Source organism: Camelina sativa, chromosome 19 (assembly GCF_030686135.1).
Source record: "Camelina sativa cultivar CO46 ecotype springtype chromosome 19, ASM3068613v1".
In the NCBI taxonomy this organism is placed as follows: Eukaryota; Viridiplantae; Streptophyta; class Magnoliopsida; order Brassicales; family Brassicaceae; genus Camelina; species Camelina sativa.
Window position 1 is genome coordinate 2290407 of NC_141898.1, and position 19079 is coordinate 2309485.

General features: G+C 33.4%; 4 protein-coding genes and 1 non-coding gene across 9 annotated transcripts; 3 read left to right on the plus strand and 2 right to left on the minus strand.

The window, feature by feature from the left end:
- The first annotated feature begins 5574 nt into the window (after positions 1 to 5574).
- LOC147920065 (U1 spliceosomal RNA) lies at positions 5575 to 5738 on the plus strand. The gene has a single exon (XR_015591919.1). It is a non-coding gene; the product is annotated as a U1 spliceosomal RNA (small nuclear RNA).
- Positions 5739 to 5977: 239 nt separating this feature from the next.
- Positions 5978 to 8528, minus strand: LOC104774094 (protein DEHYDRATION-INDUCED 19 homolog 3). The gene is made up of 5 exons (XM_087501558.1): positions 8051 to 8528; positions 7367 to 7509; positions 6994 to 7071; positions 6617 to 6882; positions 5978 to 6330 (listed from the first exon to the last, which is right to left on the minus strand). The coding sequence occupies exons 1-5, from the start codon at positions 8124 to 8126 to the stop codon at positions 6222 to 6224; spliced, it is 672 nt and encodes a 223-aa protein (XP_087357684.1). The 5' UTR covers positions 8127 to 8528; the 3' UTR covers positions 5978 to 6221.
- A 196-nt stretch (positions 8529 to 8724) lies between these two features.
- On the plus strand, positions 8725 to 11260 carry LOC104764243 (syntaxin-43). 2 transcript variants are annotated; one of them, XM_010487741.2, is made up of 8 exons: positions 8725 to 9271; positions 9500 to 9773; positions 9869 to 9958; positions 10164 to 10235; positions 10315 to 10392; positions 10488 to 10553; positions 10637 to 10717; positions 10805 to 11260. In XM_010487741.2, exons 1-8 carry the CDS (start codon positions 9057 to 9059, stop codon positions 10910 to 10912), a joined length of 984 nt encoding a protein of 327 aa, XP_010486043.2. In that variant the 5' UTR covers positions 8725 to 9056; the 3' UTR covers positions 10913 to 11260. The 2 variants fall into 2 exon arrangements, with proteins under 2 accessions (XP_010486043.2, XP_087357683.1); XM_087501557.1 differs by having other exon boundaries at positions 8748 to 9271; positions 9497 to 9773.
- On the minus strand, positions 11128 to 15660 carry LOC104764244 (importin subunit alpha-7). 4 transcript variants are annotated; one of them, XM_010487742.3, is made up of 11 exons: positions 15106 to 15518; positions 14454 to 14532; positions 14069 to 14163; positions 13846 to 13977; positions 13378 to 13563; positions 12959 to 13122; positions 12796 to 12874; positions 12518 to 12646; positions 12292 to 12419; positions 11628 to 12039; positions 11128 to 11385 (listed from the first exon to the last, which is right to left on the minus strand). In XM_010487742.3, the coding sequence occupies exons 1-10, from the start codon at positions 15325 to 15327 to the stop codon at positions 11631 to 11633; spliced, it is 1623 nt and encodes a 540-aa protein (XP_010486044.1). In that variant the 5' UTR covers positions 15328 to 15518; the 3' UTR covers positions 11128 to 11385; positions 11628 to 11630. The 4 variants fall into 4 exon arrangements, with proteins under 4 accessions (XP_010486044.1, XP_087357681.1, XP_010486046.1 ...); XM_087501555.1 differs by having other exon boundaries at positions 11128 to 11380; positions 15106 to 15425; XM_010487744.2 differs by lacking the exon at positions 14454 to 14532 and having other exon boundaries at positions 15106 to 15660.
- A 433-nt stretch (positions 15661 to 16093) lies between these two features.
- Positions 16094 to 16835, plus strand: LOC104764246 (uncharacterized). Its single transcript, XM_010487746.3, has 2 exons — positions 16094 to 16389; positions 16516 to 16835. The coding sequence occupies exons 1-2, from the start codon at positions 16158 to 16160 to the stop codon at positions 16659 to 16661; spliced, it is 378 nt and encodes a 125-aa protein (XP_010486048.1). The 5' UTR covers positions 16094 to 16157; the 3' UTR covers positions 16662 to 16835.
- Positions 16836 to 19079: the final 2244 nt, after the last annotated feature.

Genomic DNA, 19079 nt, shown 5'->3' on the forward strand with positions numbered 1-19079 from the left:
TAGTTGGTTAAGGTTAATGCTTGCTTTTCTTTATCCCAGTAGTAGTGCACTAGTGCTTAAGCTTATCCCACTTACTACCATATAAACTTTTCTTTCCTCCTAAATACAATAATTAATTGAAAATATGCACTGGTTAGTACGTACAATCTTTTATCAAAAATATCTACTTGCACTAATTTTTAAAGCACAATCTTTTTGTGGATTAGTGATATACTATTTTAGTGTAGTTAACAGAAGCATATCATAAATACTGTAGCTCATTTTCAAAACTTTTTTTTACTCAACACTAAGATATATAAACTAATCTATTATACTGTAACAAAGAAAATTATAATCTACTATGTATATAGCTTTCTTAAAGTGATATTGCTTTTCTTCTGAAAAAAAACTTTAAACAAACCAGTAGCATTAGTTATTGTTCATCCTAATGCCCTATGCGATTTATTTGTAAGTCACTCTCAAAGGCTCCACTTGTTCATAATCTTCCAAAAACACCACGATAAATGACTAATCACCAACTATATTATACAGTATATGTTTAATTAAAAATTGCCTTTTTCCAAAGAAGTAACGCTTTGAAATATAACAACAATCAAACTATAATATGCACGAATTAACAAACTATATATTAAATGAAGTAGAGCTACATATGCATTCCACTTGAATGCACGAACTAAGGACATGGAAGTGGGAAGTCTAGTGTATACGTTTACGGTAGTAAATGAATTAAAGAACCTTTGCTTACGGGTACGGCAGTAAAGGGATTAAAGACCCTTGCTTTTAGGTCATTGCCTTTTTCCCACTTTTCGTTTTAGCGTTGGCAAAAAATCATATATATAAAAGTAGAGTTTCAGTCTCTTCTTATTGGTCCACTTGGCAATGCAATTTTAATAAAAAACAAATATTTATATTAAAACACAAATTAAAAATAATTAATTTTCACATTTAACTCACATAATATAAAACTGAAATCATATAAATTCTCCCTATAAATTATGCATTAACTTTATTTCTCCACTAAGTTGTATTAATCAATTGTATTAAAACAAAACAATAAATTAGAATTGTAACTCTTATTTTTCTAAATGTAATTTTTCATCATTTCTCTTCCTATAAATACTTATTATCTTATTCTCTTAGTCTATCACTCTTTCATTCTCTCATCTTCTTCCACTACTCTCAAATCTCTTTTTTGTTTTGTTTTGTTTTGTATTTTTTTTGTTATTGTTGTTGTATGGGTTATAAAAATTCAAATCAAATATTATTGTAAAAGCTTAGTTTTAGAGTTTATATGATATGTATATCTTATATATTTATTTTAATCTTTTAAAATGTTTATCTCTATTTTCTATTTTATATTAACATCTTATAAGTCATTATTTTCATACTTCGTTACAATATTTACCACACCATAAGATCATAAAGTTGAAATGATCCATATGTAATTATCTATTATGTCTCTGGTTATCTCACATATTCATGTATCATTTTAAATAATTTATAAAGATCAATATAATATTTAAAGATCAATATAATTATCCATTTATCCATTTATAAAAACTATTGTGTTTTGTGATCCAATTGATAAATCTGCAGAGATCAATATAATATATATATATATATATATATATATATTTATGATTTGAGGTTTTTGAAAACAAAAAGAACTTAATTAAACAATTGGTTTTTTGTGTCTTTAATCAAAATAAAAAATGATCAAAAAAAAAACATATTCAACTGGAACTTAAATATAAAAATAAAATATAATTTTAAAAATATCATTTCACTAAAATCTCTAAAGATGAAACCATTAGTATGAAATCTAGCACTATAAATTAAATTGATGAGTGAAAACTAAAAAAAATATAAGTTATCCTTGGGATTTTTAAAATTATTAAGATTGAAGAATTCATATAATTTTATAAGAAAACTAATTTAGTTTGTCACTTAAAAAGTAATATTTTTTATTTTAAAATATTATGTTTAAGTGTTGAGTTTATATCAACAAACAACCAAATCATGTGAATTTTGATTCAGCCACTTGGTATTCCTTTTATTTTAGGTTATAAAAAATTAAAATATTTATTTATAATTAAAGACATGTAACTCCATTGAACTCAAATGTAACTCCTATCCAATAATTGTACATTAATTCATTCCTCCTACTAACTTATTTATGTTTCAAGAGAAAATATTTTTGGTTAAATTTTAATATTTTTTATTTATTTTGGTTGGCTAAACTTATATTCATATTTTGGTTGGCTAAACTTATATTCATATTTTGGTTGGCTAAATTAATATATTTCTCTTGTAAAATTATTGTTTATAATGTATTTCTCATTTCAAAGTTTAAAGCAATATATTATATATATAAAAGTAAGGTTTTGGTCTCTCCTTATTGGTTGATTTTCATTTAATGTTTTCTATTTTTTTTTTTTTTTTGCTTTTTAATTACTTTAAACAATATTTAAGACCCAATAAACACAATACATTTAACTCACACATTAAAATAAAATTATAACTGAAAATAAAATAAATTATGTATTAATCATATTCTACCACTCAATTTATTCAAACACAATAAATTACTATTGTAACTCCATAGTTCTAAATTTAACTTCCATCATTTCTTATCATATAAATAAGCATTCTCTCAATCTATCATTCTCTCATATTGACATTCTTTTACTATCTCATTTTCACATTCTCTCATTCTCTTCTACAATACCTCAAATCATTTTTTCGTTTTTTTGTTATTTTTGATTTCTTATTTTTGTTGTATGGGTTGTAAAAAACAAATGAAATATCATTGTAAATTGCTAATGCTAAATTTTAATTTTAGAGACTACATGATATATATTTTACATTGTTCTTATTTTAAAAGATTTATCTCCTTTATCTAATTTGGATTATTATCTTATAAGTAATCATTCTCTCCTCCTCTCCCACCAATATCAAATGTTGTCATATCTCATATGTGTTGTAAGAGTTTGATTCTATATTTTAATTTAGAAAGTATTATATATATATATATATATATATATATATTACATTGTTCTATTTTTTAAAGATTCATCTCCATTATCTAATTTGGATTACCATCTTATAGTAAACATTCTCTCCTCCTCTCCTACCAATATCAAATGTTGTTATATCTCATATGTGTTGTAACTTGTAAGAGTTTGATTCTATATTTTAATGTAGAAAGTATTATATATATTTAACATTGTTTTCAATTTTTATTTTATTTATATAAAAAATATTTCTTTTATATTTCTTGCCTTTCTAATCTATTCATATTTACTTTTTAAATTTGCATAGTTAAATTTAAATTCACATATGTTGGTTTTAACAAAACAATCAACTTTATTTGAGAATTAGATGTTCCTATTCATTTTTAAACGATCAATGTGTAACATATAAGCATTTTGTCTTGCAATCACAAGTTCCATTTCCATTGCTTAACTTCATGGTTAAACTATAATATATGTTGTCCTATTTGTAGGAATAACAACATACTTATTTAATTTATTTAAAAAAGCACATGATTAATCGAAATAAACATTTCTCCAAATTTTATAATTCAATCAGTGAGTGTACTTATTACTTTGAAAAACTTTTACATTGAAGTTCATAAAATCATATAAGAAAACTAAGATACTATGTCACTTCAAATTTGGAAGGAAACACTTGGTATTCCTTTTTAAAAAAGTCAAGACACATATAAAAATTTATTAATATTTAATTCACTTTAAAGACATTAAAGGTCATTTAACTCAAAAATAACTTCTATCCAATAATTTCATACATTCCTCCCACAAATAAAAAATATATATATATGTTCAAGATTGTATTTAAATATTACATAATTTTTTAGTTAGCTAAATTTAAAGTCACATATATACAATATATATACATAAGAATTTATATTACTTTTTTTTTTTTGGTCAACCATTGGGCCACAACAGGCCGGCCCATTAGCCTAATCCCTACATTCGTAGGGAGCGGGACTCGATCCCGGGTGTGATGGTGCCTTGTGCATTAAGGACTTACCTTTGGCCACTGCACTAAGGTCACTTCACAATTTATATTACTTATTAACACCATAATTCGACCCATTATTTGTTTAACTCAAAATTAGTTTCAAAGCCAACTAAAAAAACAAAAAAAAACAAAAACGATCTTACTGATATTAGAGCAAAACATGGGCATACAAACATAATCACTTACACGGAAGATATTTTTTAAAAATAACTTATTATTGCAACATCAACGTATGAAGGGTTTACATAAGCAGTTAATTAGAAAATCTATAATACAATAAATGTATTGGAAACAATATCAGTCAATGATAAGATTGGATCCTCAAAAGCAAGAAACAACATCTTCATAATTCATAAAAAATAAACGCCATAATTATACACATCTAAACGAAATGGTATAAACATATAGTGTATAAATAAAAGTGACGGCAGAGCCCGTATATGCCTAATTAAAACGAAATAGTACAAAAGAGAAAACGAAAAAGACCAAAAAAACAAGAAAGTGCCAACTACACTACAACCCACGCGTTGCGTGGGAAGCACCTAGTAAAAATAAAAATAAATCTTTCTCAGATGATTCGGGGTGGAACATCGACTAATATATCTTGAAGATGGATCGATCCTTGGAAAAGCATGTCCACCATATTTTAACTAGGACGATCGAAGCTCAGCTCCAAGAATACATTAGCGAATGAATTTACTCTGCCTTATTTATTAGCTAGCGCGCATGAATGAACTACCACTATTGTGTTAAAGACTTTTGTTTTGATAACCTTTTTAATATTCAACTTTTAAAGTACGTCTTCTAGATTATATAATGTTTCGTTGGACATGCAATCCACATCACGGGTGCACTATAATTCCCTTGTGTATATAAAGTAATTTAATCAAAATTTCCCTATATTTTATATATTTTTAAATTAGATTTTTGTGCTTCAATGATTAGTTTGTATCCAACAAAAATGATCAGTGAAGATAAATAATTTAATTTGTGAATAGCGAAATCAATGTTAAAGATGCTTCAATAATTTGATCAACCGCTGAGAAATATGCAGGTTTTTGCTTTCTTTTCAAATAAGTCTGAATTCAGATAACTTAGATATTCTTGGAGATTTGCATGACTAATTATTGTTGCTTTACAAACTCGTTTAACTCTATAGCTTTAATTTTAGGCCTTAGCCAACACTATCTCCTTTTCATTTGCAATTTGCATTTCTTGATCATTTGAGGTCAGTGGATCCTCTATGGTCATAATAGTTATCTGGGTAAATAATTGAATTTGGGCCATTTAGAGAGAACGGCCCAGTATAGAATCTAAACAAAGCTGTTGGCGTTAGTGTTTTTATCGAACTCTTTCCGACACGCTGTTCATAAAACAAAACCAAATCCAAAAACGACACGATGTTTTACCTTTACAAAGTTCAGAAACGGCGGAAAGTGTAGAGCTTAGCATAAGTCCCACATCGGAAACAAGAAACGAAAGAGGCACTTGAAACAGGGTATAAAAGAGAGGCTCAGGACATTGAGCAAATCACTTACCTGGACGGGGTCAACTCGCGATCAAGAAGACGAGTGGCCTAGGCTAGTGACTTCCATTGCACATACCGGAAGGGTGCTATGCTTAAGGTCTTCCCAAGAGGAAGAGCCTACGTCATTATTTGTGGCAGGGGGGCTTTGCGTTCGCGCAGGCCCCCACCATTTCTCTCAGTCTTAATCTTTTAGGTGACCAGACTCTGTCTGGGCTTGGGAACTACAGTCCATTACATAGACTTAATTGAGCCAAACAGGTTAGATGTAGTTGTAGAGTCTAGACTCCATTTTCAGAAAATTAGGAGCAGATGTTTCAGATAACTACAGTGTCAACTTTTACGATCAGTCTCATCAACATACCAAAGCGTAAACCGTGACTAATTAAGGAATTGGAAACGAAGAACTGAGGCAAATACAATGAAATAGATTACACTTTGGTTGTTTTATGACCTACAGAAAAATAGAGCATTAACTATAGAAGCTAATGTGTTCATAAGTTACACTCATTGACTCATAATCCCTCTCTCTCTCCCTACAACGCACTCTCCTTTATTTGCTCCACACAAACAATAATTCCGTACATTTTCTCTCTGAGGCAGAACATGGAGTTTCCCTCATTGCTTAGAAGTTACCAGAAGCAATACTCCATTATAAGCCGTCATCAAGAATCGTAGAACTCATTAGCTCTTGTACAAACTCGCTCCGTTTCAACTTCTGCTTGTGATCCTCAGCTGAAAGAGATGGTTTTATTGCATTCCTATCATCCACAAAATCTTTATCAGTGATCCACACTTAAATTGGAGTATGAAGTTTCAATTTAGCTCATACAATCCCAAGTTCTCAAAAGTAATTCAAACGATACTAATGCTTTATCCAAAGATTACAAATATCATTCAAATGATCCAATGCAAAGTTGTAGAACAAACACTTAAAAGAACCAAGAATCATCATCGAGGTTCAATCAGATCTTTAGATAGATTATAACTAAAAAGGTGACCATAAGAGGTTAGGCACACCAAATGATTGAGAAGGAGGAAGCATACCGTTCAGGTAAACTCTGACTTGATATATTCTTGTCTGGACCAGTTTCTGTAGATACACATGACTCCGAAGTGAAGAAGCCATCAACGATAGGTGAAATAAACGATGATAACAATGGGTCAGCCGCTACATTGGCTGATGAGGAAGATGATACGATACAGGAAGACCCCCCAAAAAGGCTCTGAAAGTTTCCATCAGGAAACTCTCTTCTCAAGATCGATAACGTGGAATGTGACCCGCCTCTTCTTGGTTTTCTCTTGCGGTGCATGTAATATCTCGTTAAGGAATGTTACAACACAACATAACAGCAGATTGTAGAAACACTAATAGAGAAAATTGATTGTTAAATATGACTTGAGAAGACAGAAAAAAAGGATATCTTGAATATATTAGCATGCTGAAGGGTTATATGAGCAACCATATCAACACCCACCCTAACCGCACAAACTGGACATACCTGCAATAACAATTCACTAGATTAACCGCTAAGTTGTCATAGGATCCAAACAAAGCTCCCTAGGAATAGATTCAATAGATACAGCTGATTCTACTATTCCTTTGTGAATCAGATTTAAAAAATGCTAATATTCTCAGTTGCCTTTAGTCAAACCCTCCAAGAAACAACAGAGGAACCAACACTGCTCAGTCTAAGCTTTTGAGAATCATATGATGAAACAGAAATGTGTAAACACCAATATTTATTTCAAAATTGTCATAAATGGTTGTTTCAAGAAATAAAAAAAGAAGATTACCCCATTTTTGGCTTCCATGGGATGATCTTCATCAATGTGGCAGCAGAGAGATACAATATCAAAATAGTCAGAACAGAAAGGGCAAGCAAACTCTTCCCTGAACTCTTCTTCTCCATCTATCTCTTCAAACCCTAAGAACGTATCTGCAATTCCAAATAAATCCATCAAATACATAACAAAACAAAATCCAAGTCTGTGGTTACAGTAATATAAACCTAAAAAGTTCTCAGGTTCATAAACACTGAGCATAGTAGTAGCATCACAGGAGAGTAATTAAAATGCTTCAAAGACTGCAACTTTTTGAATATTTTCTCATCTAAGTTCTCACAAAACGAGTAAAACAAGAAACCAACCAATAACAAACAACAAAGCTTTGAATTTTCATATAATAATCAAACGATACTTCATCAATCAAATATAAAAGCCCCTATCTTTTTCATTTCCTCAAGTATCAATCAAATGACGAAACCTTCCAAACAAAAATCGATTATTTCCCACAAAACTTTCTGCAAACCTCGAAACAAAATCAAGATTTCTAATTCGGTACAAAAGAACACAAAGTCTATCACCTAACTACCTTCACCCATCAATTTGTCAGCCAACAAAAGATCAGATAATAATAATAATAATAATCTTTTAGAACAGAGGAAGAAAAATAAAAATCAAATCTTTAAAAAAACTAACCAGATCGTGATGGAAAAGCTAGCTGGTATCTCCTTGTAGCTGAAGCAAGACGATCACTCCATGAATCAGAATCCATTATTGACAACAAAAACTAATCAAAATCAAAACCCGGAACAGAACCCAAATAAAAAAAAAAGTCGAAATTTTTATACTTCTTCCCTCAACAACAAAAAAAGGAAAGTTTTAAAGAAATCAATCGATTTAGGAAAGAAAATAAATCCTGATGATTGTCTGAAGAAATCAAACGAAATGGGAAAGACAGATACAATTATACAAAGACCACGATGCTAAGGTCTTTGGTTTAACAAAGTTTTTGTTGTGTTTGGTTTCTCTCGTCGTTTTTAATTATTTTGGATAGAGAGTGAGAGACAGAGGAGACAAGTTCTCTATAATAATCTTTCTCTTTTATTTCGTTAAGTTATGTCTTTTTATTTCTTTTATTTGCTTTCAATGATGAGTCTTTCCCGTAAAAATAGATAAAAAGTGTTGGGCCTATTGCCACTTTTATTGTGTAAAGTCTACGAAATGCATGCCGTTTACCCGACGTGTAAACTACATTCAGTAACATGACGTTGGCAAGCTTTTTAATTTAAAACGTCATGCTGTTTGTCCTTTTTGGACACGTGACGACTATTCATTGGCTTCTTTTCTAAGATGTAGCAGTTAAAAGGTGTACCTAAAAGCAGCAGATTTCTTCTAGCTGCTACGTCTGTCTGACTTTGTTGTCAACTGTTTGCTTTTAATTAATTTTTATTTTTCTGAATTTGTAAATCTGAGAACTGTTTTTTTTAATCCGTCGGAGATTTTTCATCCCGCCGGAGATCGGCCGGTCTCCGCCGTTGCCGTCGTTGTTTCGTTGCTTTGTATATGTTGGAACCGAGATTTCGTTTAGATCTATAGCTTCCGGATCGGAGGAGAAGCTAGAATCTAATCTAGACGTTCCGTAGAGATCTTGGTTTACTAGTGTGACTGTGATTCTTCTAGGGTTTATATTTTGAGCTGTGCTATGGCGACTAGGAATCGTACGTTGTTGTTCAGGAAGTACAGAAACACTCTGAGGAGCGTTCGTGCTCCGATTGGGTCGTCGACAGTGACGGCGAACAATTCGTTGACGGGAGCTAAATCCGGGTTAGGTCCGGTGATCGAGATGGCGAGCACATCTCTATTGAATCCGAACCGCTCTTACGCTCCAGTCAGTACTGAGGATCCTGGGAACTCGAGGTACTCCTCTTCCCCTCTCTCTCTCTTGCTGCCATTACAAGCTTGGTGAGCGCATAAGAACTTGATCATAAGAACTTGATCACTTCATGTAGCTGTTCATGTAGCTGTTAGTAGGAATTGGTAGCTAGATGTTCAACATTGTTGTTTCAGCCTCTAATCGAATACATTGCTGTGGCCTAATTTGTTGAAAGCTGAAAGTTTTGTTTCTTGTTTTAAATGTCCAAGTAGAGGTACGGTAACAGTGGGATTACCACCAGATTGGGTTGATGTATCTGAGGAGATTTCAGTTAACATTCAGCGTGCAAGAATCAAAATGGCTGAATTGGGAAAAGCTCATGCGAAAGCTTTGATGCCTTCGTTTGGGGATGATAAAGAAGATCAACATCAAATCGAGTCTTTGACACAAGAGATTACTTTCTTATTGAAGAAATCTGAGAAGCAACTTCAGAGGCTTTCTGCTGCTGGACCTTCTGAAGATTCAAATGTTAGGAAAAATGTCCAGGTTGGTGTGTGCTTGACTTGATGTCTCTCTTGAAGGTGGTTCCTTTCGTTTTTCATCACTATCTAATGTTTTAAGTCTTATGTGTTTTATAACAGCGATCACTTGCTACTGATCTCCAAAACCTTTCTATGGAGCTTCGTAAGAAACAGTCTACATATTTGAAACGCTTGAGACTGCAAAAAGAGGTATGCTATGACTCTCTGTACATTTCCTATGCTTGAGCCTTCACTATTTGTGAAGCTTAAGTTGCTCAATTTTTCGAGTCTCTTGTTCTGTTCTTCACCTGAACTTTTGTTTAAATGAACTTTATTATGCACTTGTTACTCTTGTTAGTTGTTTGTATCTTTTGATTTTGTTTCTAAGAAGCTCTGACTTATGATGTATCATCAGGACGGGACGGATTTAGAAATGAATCTGAACGGAAACAGATATAAAGCAGAAGATGATGATTTCGAGGATATGGTACGACTCCTTTGTCACAATCTTATACCCATTATTCATCTGATTTCTGTAATAATGCAATACATGAATCTCACTACAGGTATTTAGTGAGCATCAAATGAGTAAGATAAAAAAGAGTGAGGAAATATCGGTAGAGAGGGAGAAAGAGATTCAACAGGTTAGAGTTTGCAACTCTTACTGCTCTTAATGGTTTCTATTTTCAGTACACAATCGTAATCTTTTCACTTTCTTCTTGTTCTGCTTCATCGACAGGTTGTTGAATCCGTAAATGAACTTGCTCAGATCATGAAGGATCTATCCGCGCTTGTGATAGACCAGGTATACCACTAAAACTGTTGTCTAACTTCTGAGTCACTGATTCTAAGAATACTATAATTTGAAACCAAAACTTGTCGTGACAGGGTACCATAGTTGATCGGATTGACTACAATATCCAGAACGTTGCTAGTACAGTTGACGATGGTCTCAAACAGCTGCAAAAGGTAAACTTTTTTTATGACCAGTGTGTATACTCTCTATAAGATTTCATGCCTAAATGTTTAAGCGTAATCACTTGTGAATCTCCGCAGGCGGAACGTACACAGAGACAAGGAGGAATGGTGATGTGTGCGTCAGTTCTTGTCGTCCTCTGCTTCATCATGCTAGTACTCTTAATCCTAAAGGAAATTCTCTTGTGACCCAAGGAAAAGTGTGATAATTCATTCTTTAATTCTTTTGAAACGCGATCACCACATTTTTGCGATACTGAGTGTTCGTTCTGTATCCTCATATGGTCTGAAGAAAAAAACGAACTGTGTTGTCTCTCTTCCTCGGTGGCTTTTGCTGCAGCCTGCGGCTTCTTCTGCTATTATTCTTCACTTCTTACGGCGTTTACATAGATGGACATCATCACTTTTGTATTGAGTGTTTGTAACTTGGGTTTTGACGAGTTTATAATGGTTTATTTACATGTAAAGATGATATTAATGATGATTCTTGAGGATCTATGGACAGAATATAATATAAATGTAAGGTTTGTTCCAGAATACAAACTACTACTACTCCTGACCAACATTGTCATTACTGTAGAAAGCAAGCAATGTATCTCTAACCTCCATTTTCAGTTAGTGTATGAACAGAGCTGAATGTATGATTGCCAAAGCTGCCTGTCCTGAATCATCAGAAAAACACCAAACAAGAAATAAAGTAAATTGAACTAAAGTCATAAATACCGAAACAAAATTGCTTTGGCTTGAGTTTCGTAAGTTTCTCTTAGACTAAATTAAACCAAATCAGACTCTGATCTATATAACAAACGCCTACTTCCTTAACGTAACAAGAGCTTGTTCCTACTAATTCCATAATGAGTAAGCAAAAAAACAAGTAAAGTTTCCGTATGGAAATATGTCTTACCTCTTAAGGTCCGCAGTACATCTCACTGAGAGTGCCTGAGGGTGTTGGCATGTTTGCAAAGTTGTCAAGTGGGACATATATCATGTCTTGTTGCCCTTGAACTCCTTCTTCTTCTTCTTCCTCCATCCAGTATGTTTCTAGAATCTTCACCGCTGTTTCGTAGATCTCGTTGTTCTCATGAGATTGCAGGCCCTCGATTTTCTCCAGTCCCTCAGCCTCTTCTATCAGCTGAGCATGCGGGTTTACATTTGTTTGAGGACATTGGTAAATACCTTCAGCGTCTCTTGTGCTGAAAACTTCTCCCACCTTCAGTATTTTCTCGAGTGCTTCTAAACAAACCATGACGAGTTGAGTATCTGAGGATGTAAGACGATCGCACAACGGTTTGATGCATTCTTGCTTTACTAGAAACCTGTCAAGACATTAGCAAACCGCGTGTGAGATTTGGAAGGATTGAAACAGACCCACACGGGTTCAAGAAATGTATAAAGTATAAAACAACCTACTGAATACTCTGCCAAGAAAAGTTGTAATAGATTCAATGGAATGAGACCATAAGATTTGGTTCTGCTGTTATAACTCTTTTCATGACTCTATATTCAAACTACTGAATATTTGATTGCCTAAATATGTCCTAGTTTGTATTAGGTTAAGTTCTACGTACATGATTTGCTTGTAAGATCCTCCAGCTATAGCATTGCAGATAGCCCAGGCAGCCTCATTCTTGACATTGAGTTCAGAGTTTTGGAGCAGATTAACAAGTGCAGGACATATACCAGCATCAATTACAGCCTATGAAGAGATTTAAACAAGTACAGACAAATATTCAGCGCGACGTCTTAATTAGATTGCGATTAAAAAGAGAAGTCCAGAGACGTGTATTGGCAAACCTGAATCTGCGACTGACAACCAGCTGTGATATTAGAGACTGCCCAACAAGCTTCCTTCCTGATGGTCTTGTTATAGGGTCCCCTTAGAAGATTTAACAAGCATGGGAGCGCTTGAAGATCAATGATATGCTAAGAATATCACAAAGAAAAGAGTTCTGAGAACACAATTATGATTAAAAGTCAAATATTATTTAAGTTTTAGTTGAGAAAGATAAAATTGCATAAAGCCAGTTATAGTAGTGCTAATACTAAATTTCTATCTGTAGCCGCATATTTACCTGAGTTTGACTATCATTTCCAGTTACAATATTTCCAATGGTGCGAAGAGCGGGAATGAGAACTAAAGGTGAACGGTGGCTGTTCAGAAAGCAAAAAAGCCATCAGTATATATGACTCTGAATATTCTTGGTTAATTAAAGTGATAAAGTCTCAAACACTCACACCGAAAGACCAATAAGTCGTGCACAAACTTTGGCTTCTATCACGGCTTGTACTTTTTCATTTGAACCATCAGACAGATAGACCAGTGCCCAACACGTATAAGCCAAGAGTTCCTTGTCATCTAATCGAATGAGTTGTGCAAGAGCTGGTAATGCAGCACTCACCTGTGGGCATATACAAGTGAGATGTCTAAAATAATAACACATTCATCAAATCCTACCAGAACAACTAAGCAGGCTCAAGAACCAAACCTTGTTACCAGAGTTTTTACAGTATTAAATATTTTAGTGCTAAACAGGCCCTGATCACCATAATATGGGCGAAAACCAATTTAACAGCTGTTAAGTATGCTGGACCAAAATATATTAAGAGTGCAAGACAAGAAGCTATAACAAGGCCCAGATAGGTTTAAAACATACCTGATCAAATGGAGGCTGAGGCTTTCCTCTGCAAAGATTAGACAAAGTCCAAGCGGCGTTTACAAGCATAGAAAGTTTGGCTCCATGGTTTAACTGCGACAATAGAGAAGGTAGAGCTGCATGTCCAAGGACTATATCACGGCATCTAGGAGAGTCTCCAGAAATATTTCCTAATGCCCAGACAACCTGATTGTCCAAGCATACAGAAGAGCTTAGTTGCAACTGAAAAGTGGGAGGGAAACAACAAACTCGACCGAACTTATTAAACCTACAACTATATATAGTCTAAACCTTATATCCTCTGTCATCAATAAATTTAAAACTTTTGCTTTCTGTTTATTGATCTTTGTCATTTTCTTTATCTTATAAATCTACTAATTGCAGAAGCAATCACATGCTCTTAGTAGTCATAAAAATTCGAGAACCACATAGCATTGGTACATGATGACCAATCAACACATCATATACCTGCTCACGGACCACATCGTATGGTGAGCTGAGAAGTCTCACTAGCATTGCAACCGCTCCATGATCAATCACCACTTCAGTGTTCTCAGATGTTCCAGATGCGATATTCGTTATTGCCCAAGCCGCTTCAAACTAAAAAATTTGTTCCATGAAACGAGAAAGCAGTGAGCTTGTGAAGCAACTGATAGAACCAGATTGATCGTACAGATGCATCGAGGCTAACCTGAAGCTGAGGAAAGTCATCCCATGTTAGGAATTCCACAAAGCGTGGAACCAAACCAGCCTGTATAACTTCTTCAACGTGTACATTAAACATTTCTACCAAAAGAACAGAATAGAGCATTAGAAAAGGCATATACATTGCTATTGCTTTACTTTTAATATTACTTTACACAGCAAAGACATCATCATAAGGTCTGGTCTGAGTTCATTGCAGTCTATAAATTATAAAAATGGCAAAAACGTTGATATTATAGCAATGTTAGTGTTATAGCAACCGAGGTAGCAAATGTCGCCAGCATAGACAAACGTGGCAGAATAGCTTTTTAATGTTATAGCAACCGAGGTAACAAATTTGTTAGTAAATAAGTGAATGGGATGTCTCTCACCACCACAAAGTAACGTTCTGATCTGAGTAGTAGCCTCGATCAACAGATCCCTCTTGTCAGACCAGATACGGCTTATCAACTGTAACCAATCGAACATACAAACTACTCAAACATAGAACTGATAATCCAATTATACATACGAAATGTTATATGTCCATTCAAAGAATTTAAAACACCATTTTCAAGGATTAGATGCTTTGCAGAACACATAAGATGCTTTAGAAGGCAACACCCAACTACGAAAGCTAAATAGGTCTTTCTGATAATTCTAGGCATCAAGCACTGTATAATCAAGCTTCCGTACATGCAAATTCTTCATAAACCAATAGCGATCATGAATAAGTTAGCAATCAGAACTATCGCATCAAGCATCAAATGTCAAATTTCAGAACGCAACATGTCAAGAAGTTTGAAACCCAATCGTCTGACATAATAACTCGAATCGATAAATTAAGAACACTAAATTCAAAAATTAGAAACACCAAAATCAATCGGAATTGGATAGATAAATGCAAAAATTAGAGACACCAAAATCAATCGGAATCGGATCTACGAATCTCCAGAAATCAACAGCCAAATTCATCAATTAATCTCCAGATTATTTTTTCGCGACGAAACTGCAAAATTGTTAAAATAAAGCGGAGAAACGGACCTTCTGATCAAGAGAAACGGCGGAAGGAGAATGAGGAAGAGCCTCGCGACGCTTCTTAAGCAAGCTCTCTTCTCTCTTAGCTTTGCGGATCTCAACCATGTCGTCCTCTCTTCGCCGACGACCACCAACTCCGTCAACCACAGCCTTGTACCCGCTCCTCCGTACTGACATCGTCCAGCTCGTCCTCATCGACGTTGTTCCTCCTCCTCCTCCTCCCTTCATCGTCGATCTCGCTTCGCTACCCAAACGATTTCGACGGTTTTATTTTTATTATACCAACTAAAAAATCAAATTTCCACCAAAGCAATGAAACACGCCCACGCTCTCTTCAAAAACAAAACAAAAAAAACGGATTTTAACTTTTTAGGGTTCAATTGGAAATTTTATAAACATGAGGGGCACAAATTCGAATTAGTAAGATAACTTGGGGAGAACAAAGATAAAAAAAGCGAGCGCAAGTTGATTCGTTCCCGCCTAATTTCTGTTACAGATATTATTTCATTAAATTTCACTATTATCTGTTTGATATCGAATCCGAATCAAATTAATTGAACTAATTGCCAACTAGTGTGCACGGCGATAATAAAGGCTTCGATAGATTTGGAAAAGTTGACATATAACTATTTTCATTTTTTTTTTTTTTTTTTTTTGGCATGCATATATTTTTATATTTTAAATATTAAATCTATCGAGTTGAAAGAAAGAACAAGCAAAAAAACACTATTTTATTTTTTGAACGTGAGAGTAAATAATTATAACTATGTTGGTTCTGACCCTTCCTATGTTGTTGACCCGTTACCAAAAAAAAAAAAAAGAGACCAAATCAGTTCAAGGTATATTGTTCGTTATAAGTTAAATTTTCTGTCTATTTTCAACCATTTTGTTGTAATTAACCATCTGTTTGTTTTCCACCACATTTTACCTCTATCAAAATACAAGGTTTTGAATAGTATAGAGATTCTATTTATTCGGAGTATTAAAGCAGAAATTTTTTTAACAAACAAGAAATAGGAGAGAAAAAACGAAGAAAAAAAGCAGAAGACAAAACCAAGATGGAGGATTTCCAATCTCCTAGAGTACGATCTTACAAGTCGTATGAAGGAGATAGGAACCTCCAACTGGTTGATCCTGCCGATCTAAAACCGGTGAGAGGAATTTATGTTGTTAGAGAATCAAAACATAACCGATCACCGATGACATCGGATCTGTGGCGCAAAATTTCTTACAAAGACTTGCCCGTTAGACCTAGCAGGAAATCTACCTCTCATTCAACATCGTTAAAAGGTAATAAAAATGATGTATAAAGGACAATTAAATTTTGTGTTTGCGTTTGATTGCAAAATTTACAAATAATGATTATATAATAGTTATAACGTTATGAAAAAATATTTTATTTTACAACAATCGCAGGATGGTGGAACGATCCAGAGATAAAGAGAAAGCGACGAGTGGCGAAATACAAACTTTATTCGGCTGAAGGAAGGATGAAATCAACTTTGAAAAAGAGTTACAAATGGATTAAGATTCAATGCTCCAAGATTATTCATGGGATATAGGTCTCTCCTATTATATAATCTGTTTAGAAGTTTGTTCTGAAATTCAATATATTTAATTTATTTTGTTCATTATGTAATTGTGTTCCTTGTGTATTTCTATTACATTCAATTGACTTGCACATCCAAAAAAAAAACTATGTTAATTTGAAAAAGTTATCTAACTGCGGTTATATATTGTGTGTTTTTTCTTTTTCAAGTAAACAACCATCAACTTAAAAAAAAGGAAAACTTTCAATGTGTGAAGATAATGGTTTGATATGAGTTTCTTAAAAAACAAAAGTTGGTTTGATATGGGAATTATTAAAAGTGGGGATCATTTTTTTCAACACTAAGCACTCATTTTCCAGCATCTATAAGTTTTTAACCTAATTGATAGAAGCATATCGAAAATTCAAGTGGGAGAAAGATTTGACTTTAAAACTTTCGGATAAGTCCGAAGAAAATATCTCACCGAGTAATTTAGAAAAATTAATGAGTAGATGACCTTCATTAAGAGCTAGATCATCAAGTGGCGGCCATTGAGCCGAGCTAGGAAGCAATTAATGGAATCAAAATCTTTTTTTTTTTTACTATAAATAAGATCGCAACCCCCATTGAAAGTATCACCCAAGTTTCTGAAAACAGTGGAGAAAGAGTTACTATTTAAGTACAAAAAGAAAAAGAACGCAAAAGCTACAAAAATGGCAAAGAACCTCAATTCCATCTGCTTCACCAGTCTTCTGCTCGTTCTCTTGTCATTTCGGCCGGTATAATTTCAGTTCTAGTCTTTCTAAGTTGTTCATTTGCATGCATATATATCTTCACACAAATATAAAGCAGGAACTATTACTAGCTATTGTATATGATTGTAACTTCTTGATCTTCTTCTTCAATATATAAATATATACAGAGATCCCGAAGAGTGAGGCTAATGACTGCGATAAGTTCTTAGGCGAAGCCACAGTGTCTTACCCATGTAGGGAAAGAGAGTGTGAAGCCCAATGCCATGAGCATTATGAGCACTCATGTAAAGGAGAGTGTGAGGATCATGACCACGAAGAGCATTGCCACTGCTACGGTCATTGAAATACTATAATGTTACAAATAATCTCGTATCGAATTACAAATTAATAAGACTGTATCTCTATAATGTAAGTGTGGTTTCGTTCCGTTGTAAGTTGTTCGTTTCTGGTAAAATTAGTAGGAAGAAGCTAATGACGGCTTCTCTCTGCGTCTATAATAAGATCATATGTTGTATGCGTTTTCGTTTTGATAATAGAATTGTTTTGCGTTTTGTCTACGTGATTCGATTGTTAAACTATATATGTAGATCAAAACATACAATCTTCGTCTTGATCTATGATCTCGTTCACAATACAATTTAATACTTTCTTCTTCTTAATTAATATTAGATGCTTTAGGAAAAAAGTGTTTCACAAAGATAAGGCTGCAAATGGTTGTATAAAATTGAAATAGTTGGAAATATTAAGCTGAACAAAATTGGGTTGAACATTATTCAATCTATTCATCTCCAAAATAGTGGTTGAACAAGTTGAACAAATTTGAATAGTTTTTTCCAATTTTTTCAACCTCTTCTATTCAAATGGTGAAACTTGGTTGAATATTTTTTTTCAACTCCTTCAAACCTTTTCAACTGTGCAACCATTTGCACCATAAGTGTTATTATATTTTCAATGTCAAAATATGTATTGTAAGATAATTTAAGTTTACCCAAAGTAAATGAACCAATGGCAATATCAGGGTATATTATGTGAGTATGAACATGAATGTATGATTATCTTCAATAGCTATGGGGTAGCGACACTAAATTAACTTCTATCTTTGGTCGTCATATATGTTTAAATAAAACTTATAAGTTTGACTATTGTTATTTGTTTCCCCTCCCCGTCAATTACCAAATTAAAATTAAAAATCATAATGAACCTACAAAATGACAAACGAAAATAAATGAAAATCCAGATGCATCATCACTCATTCAGTTGGGTTAATTTGTTTCTTTCTTGGTAAATTATAAGTTTCACTGAAAGAAGGTCGAGGCAACCATTTTTGCAAGATATTGCCAATTTGCCACTACAAATCCTATTGTGAATCTGTGATTGTTTTACTACAGCATCTTTGTAAGGTTTAGCCGAATGGAAATTTACAAAAAGGTCTTATATATATATATATTAACGTACTAATTGGGTTAAAATGTTGAAATATGAATAGTCTATCGAGTTTGATAGACGAAACAAAAGAGGAGAAAGATTTGACTTACAAAGCCATCAAAATATGTCCAAGGATGATATATTAGAGGTGAAATTAAAGTCATTGATGAGAGCACTGGTCCTTCTTCACTAAGAAAATCAAGTGGCCAATATGGCCCCGAGCTACGTAGCTATTAATTGGGATCAAGTGACCTCTATACGTTTAGGAAAA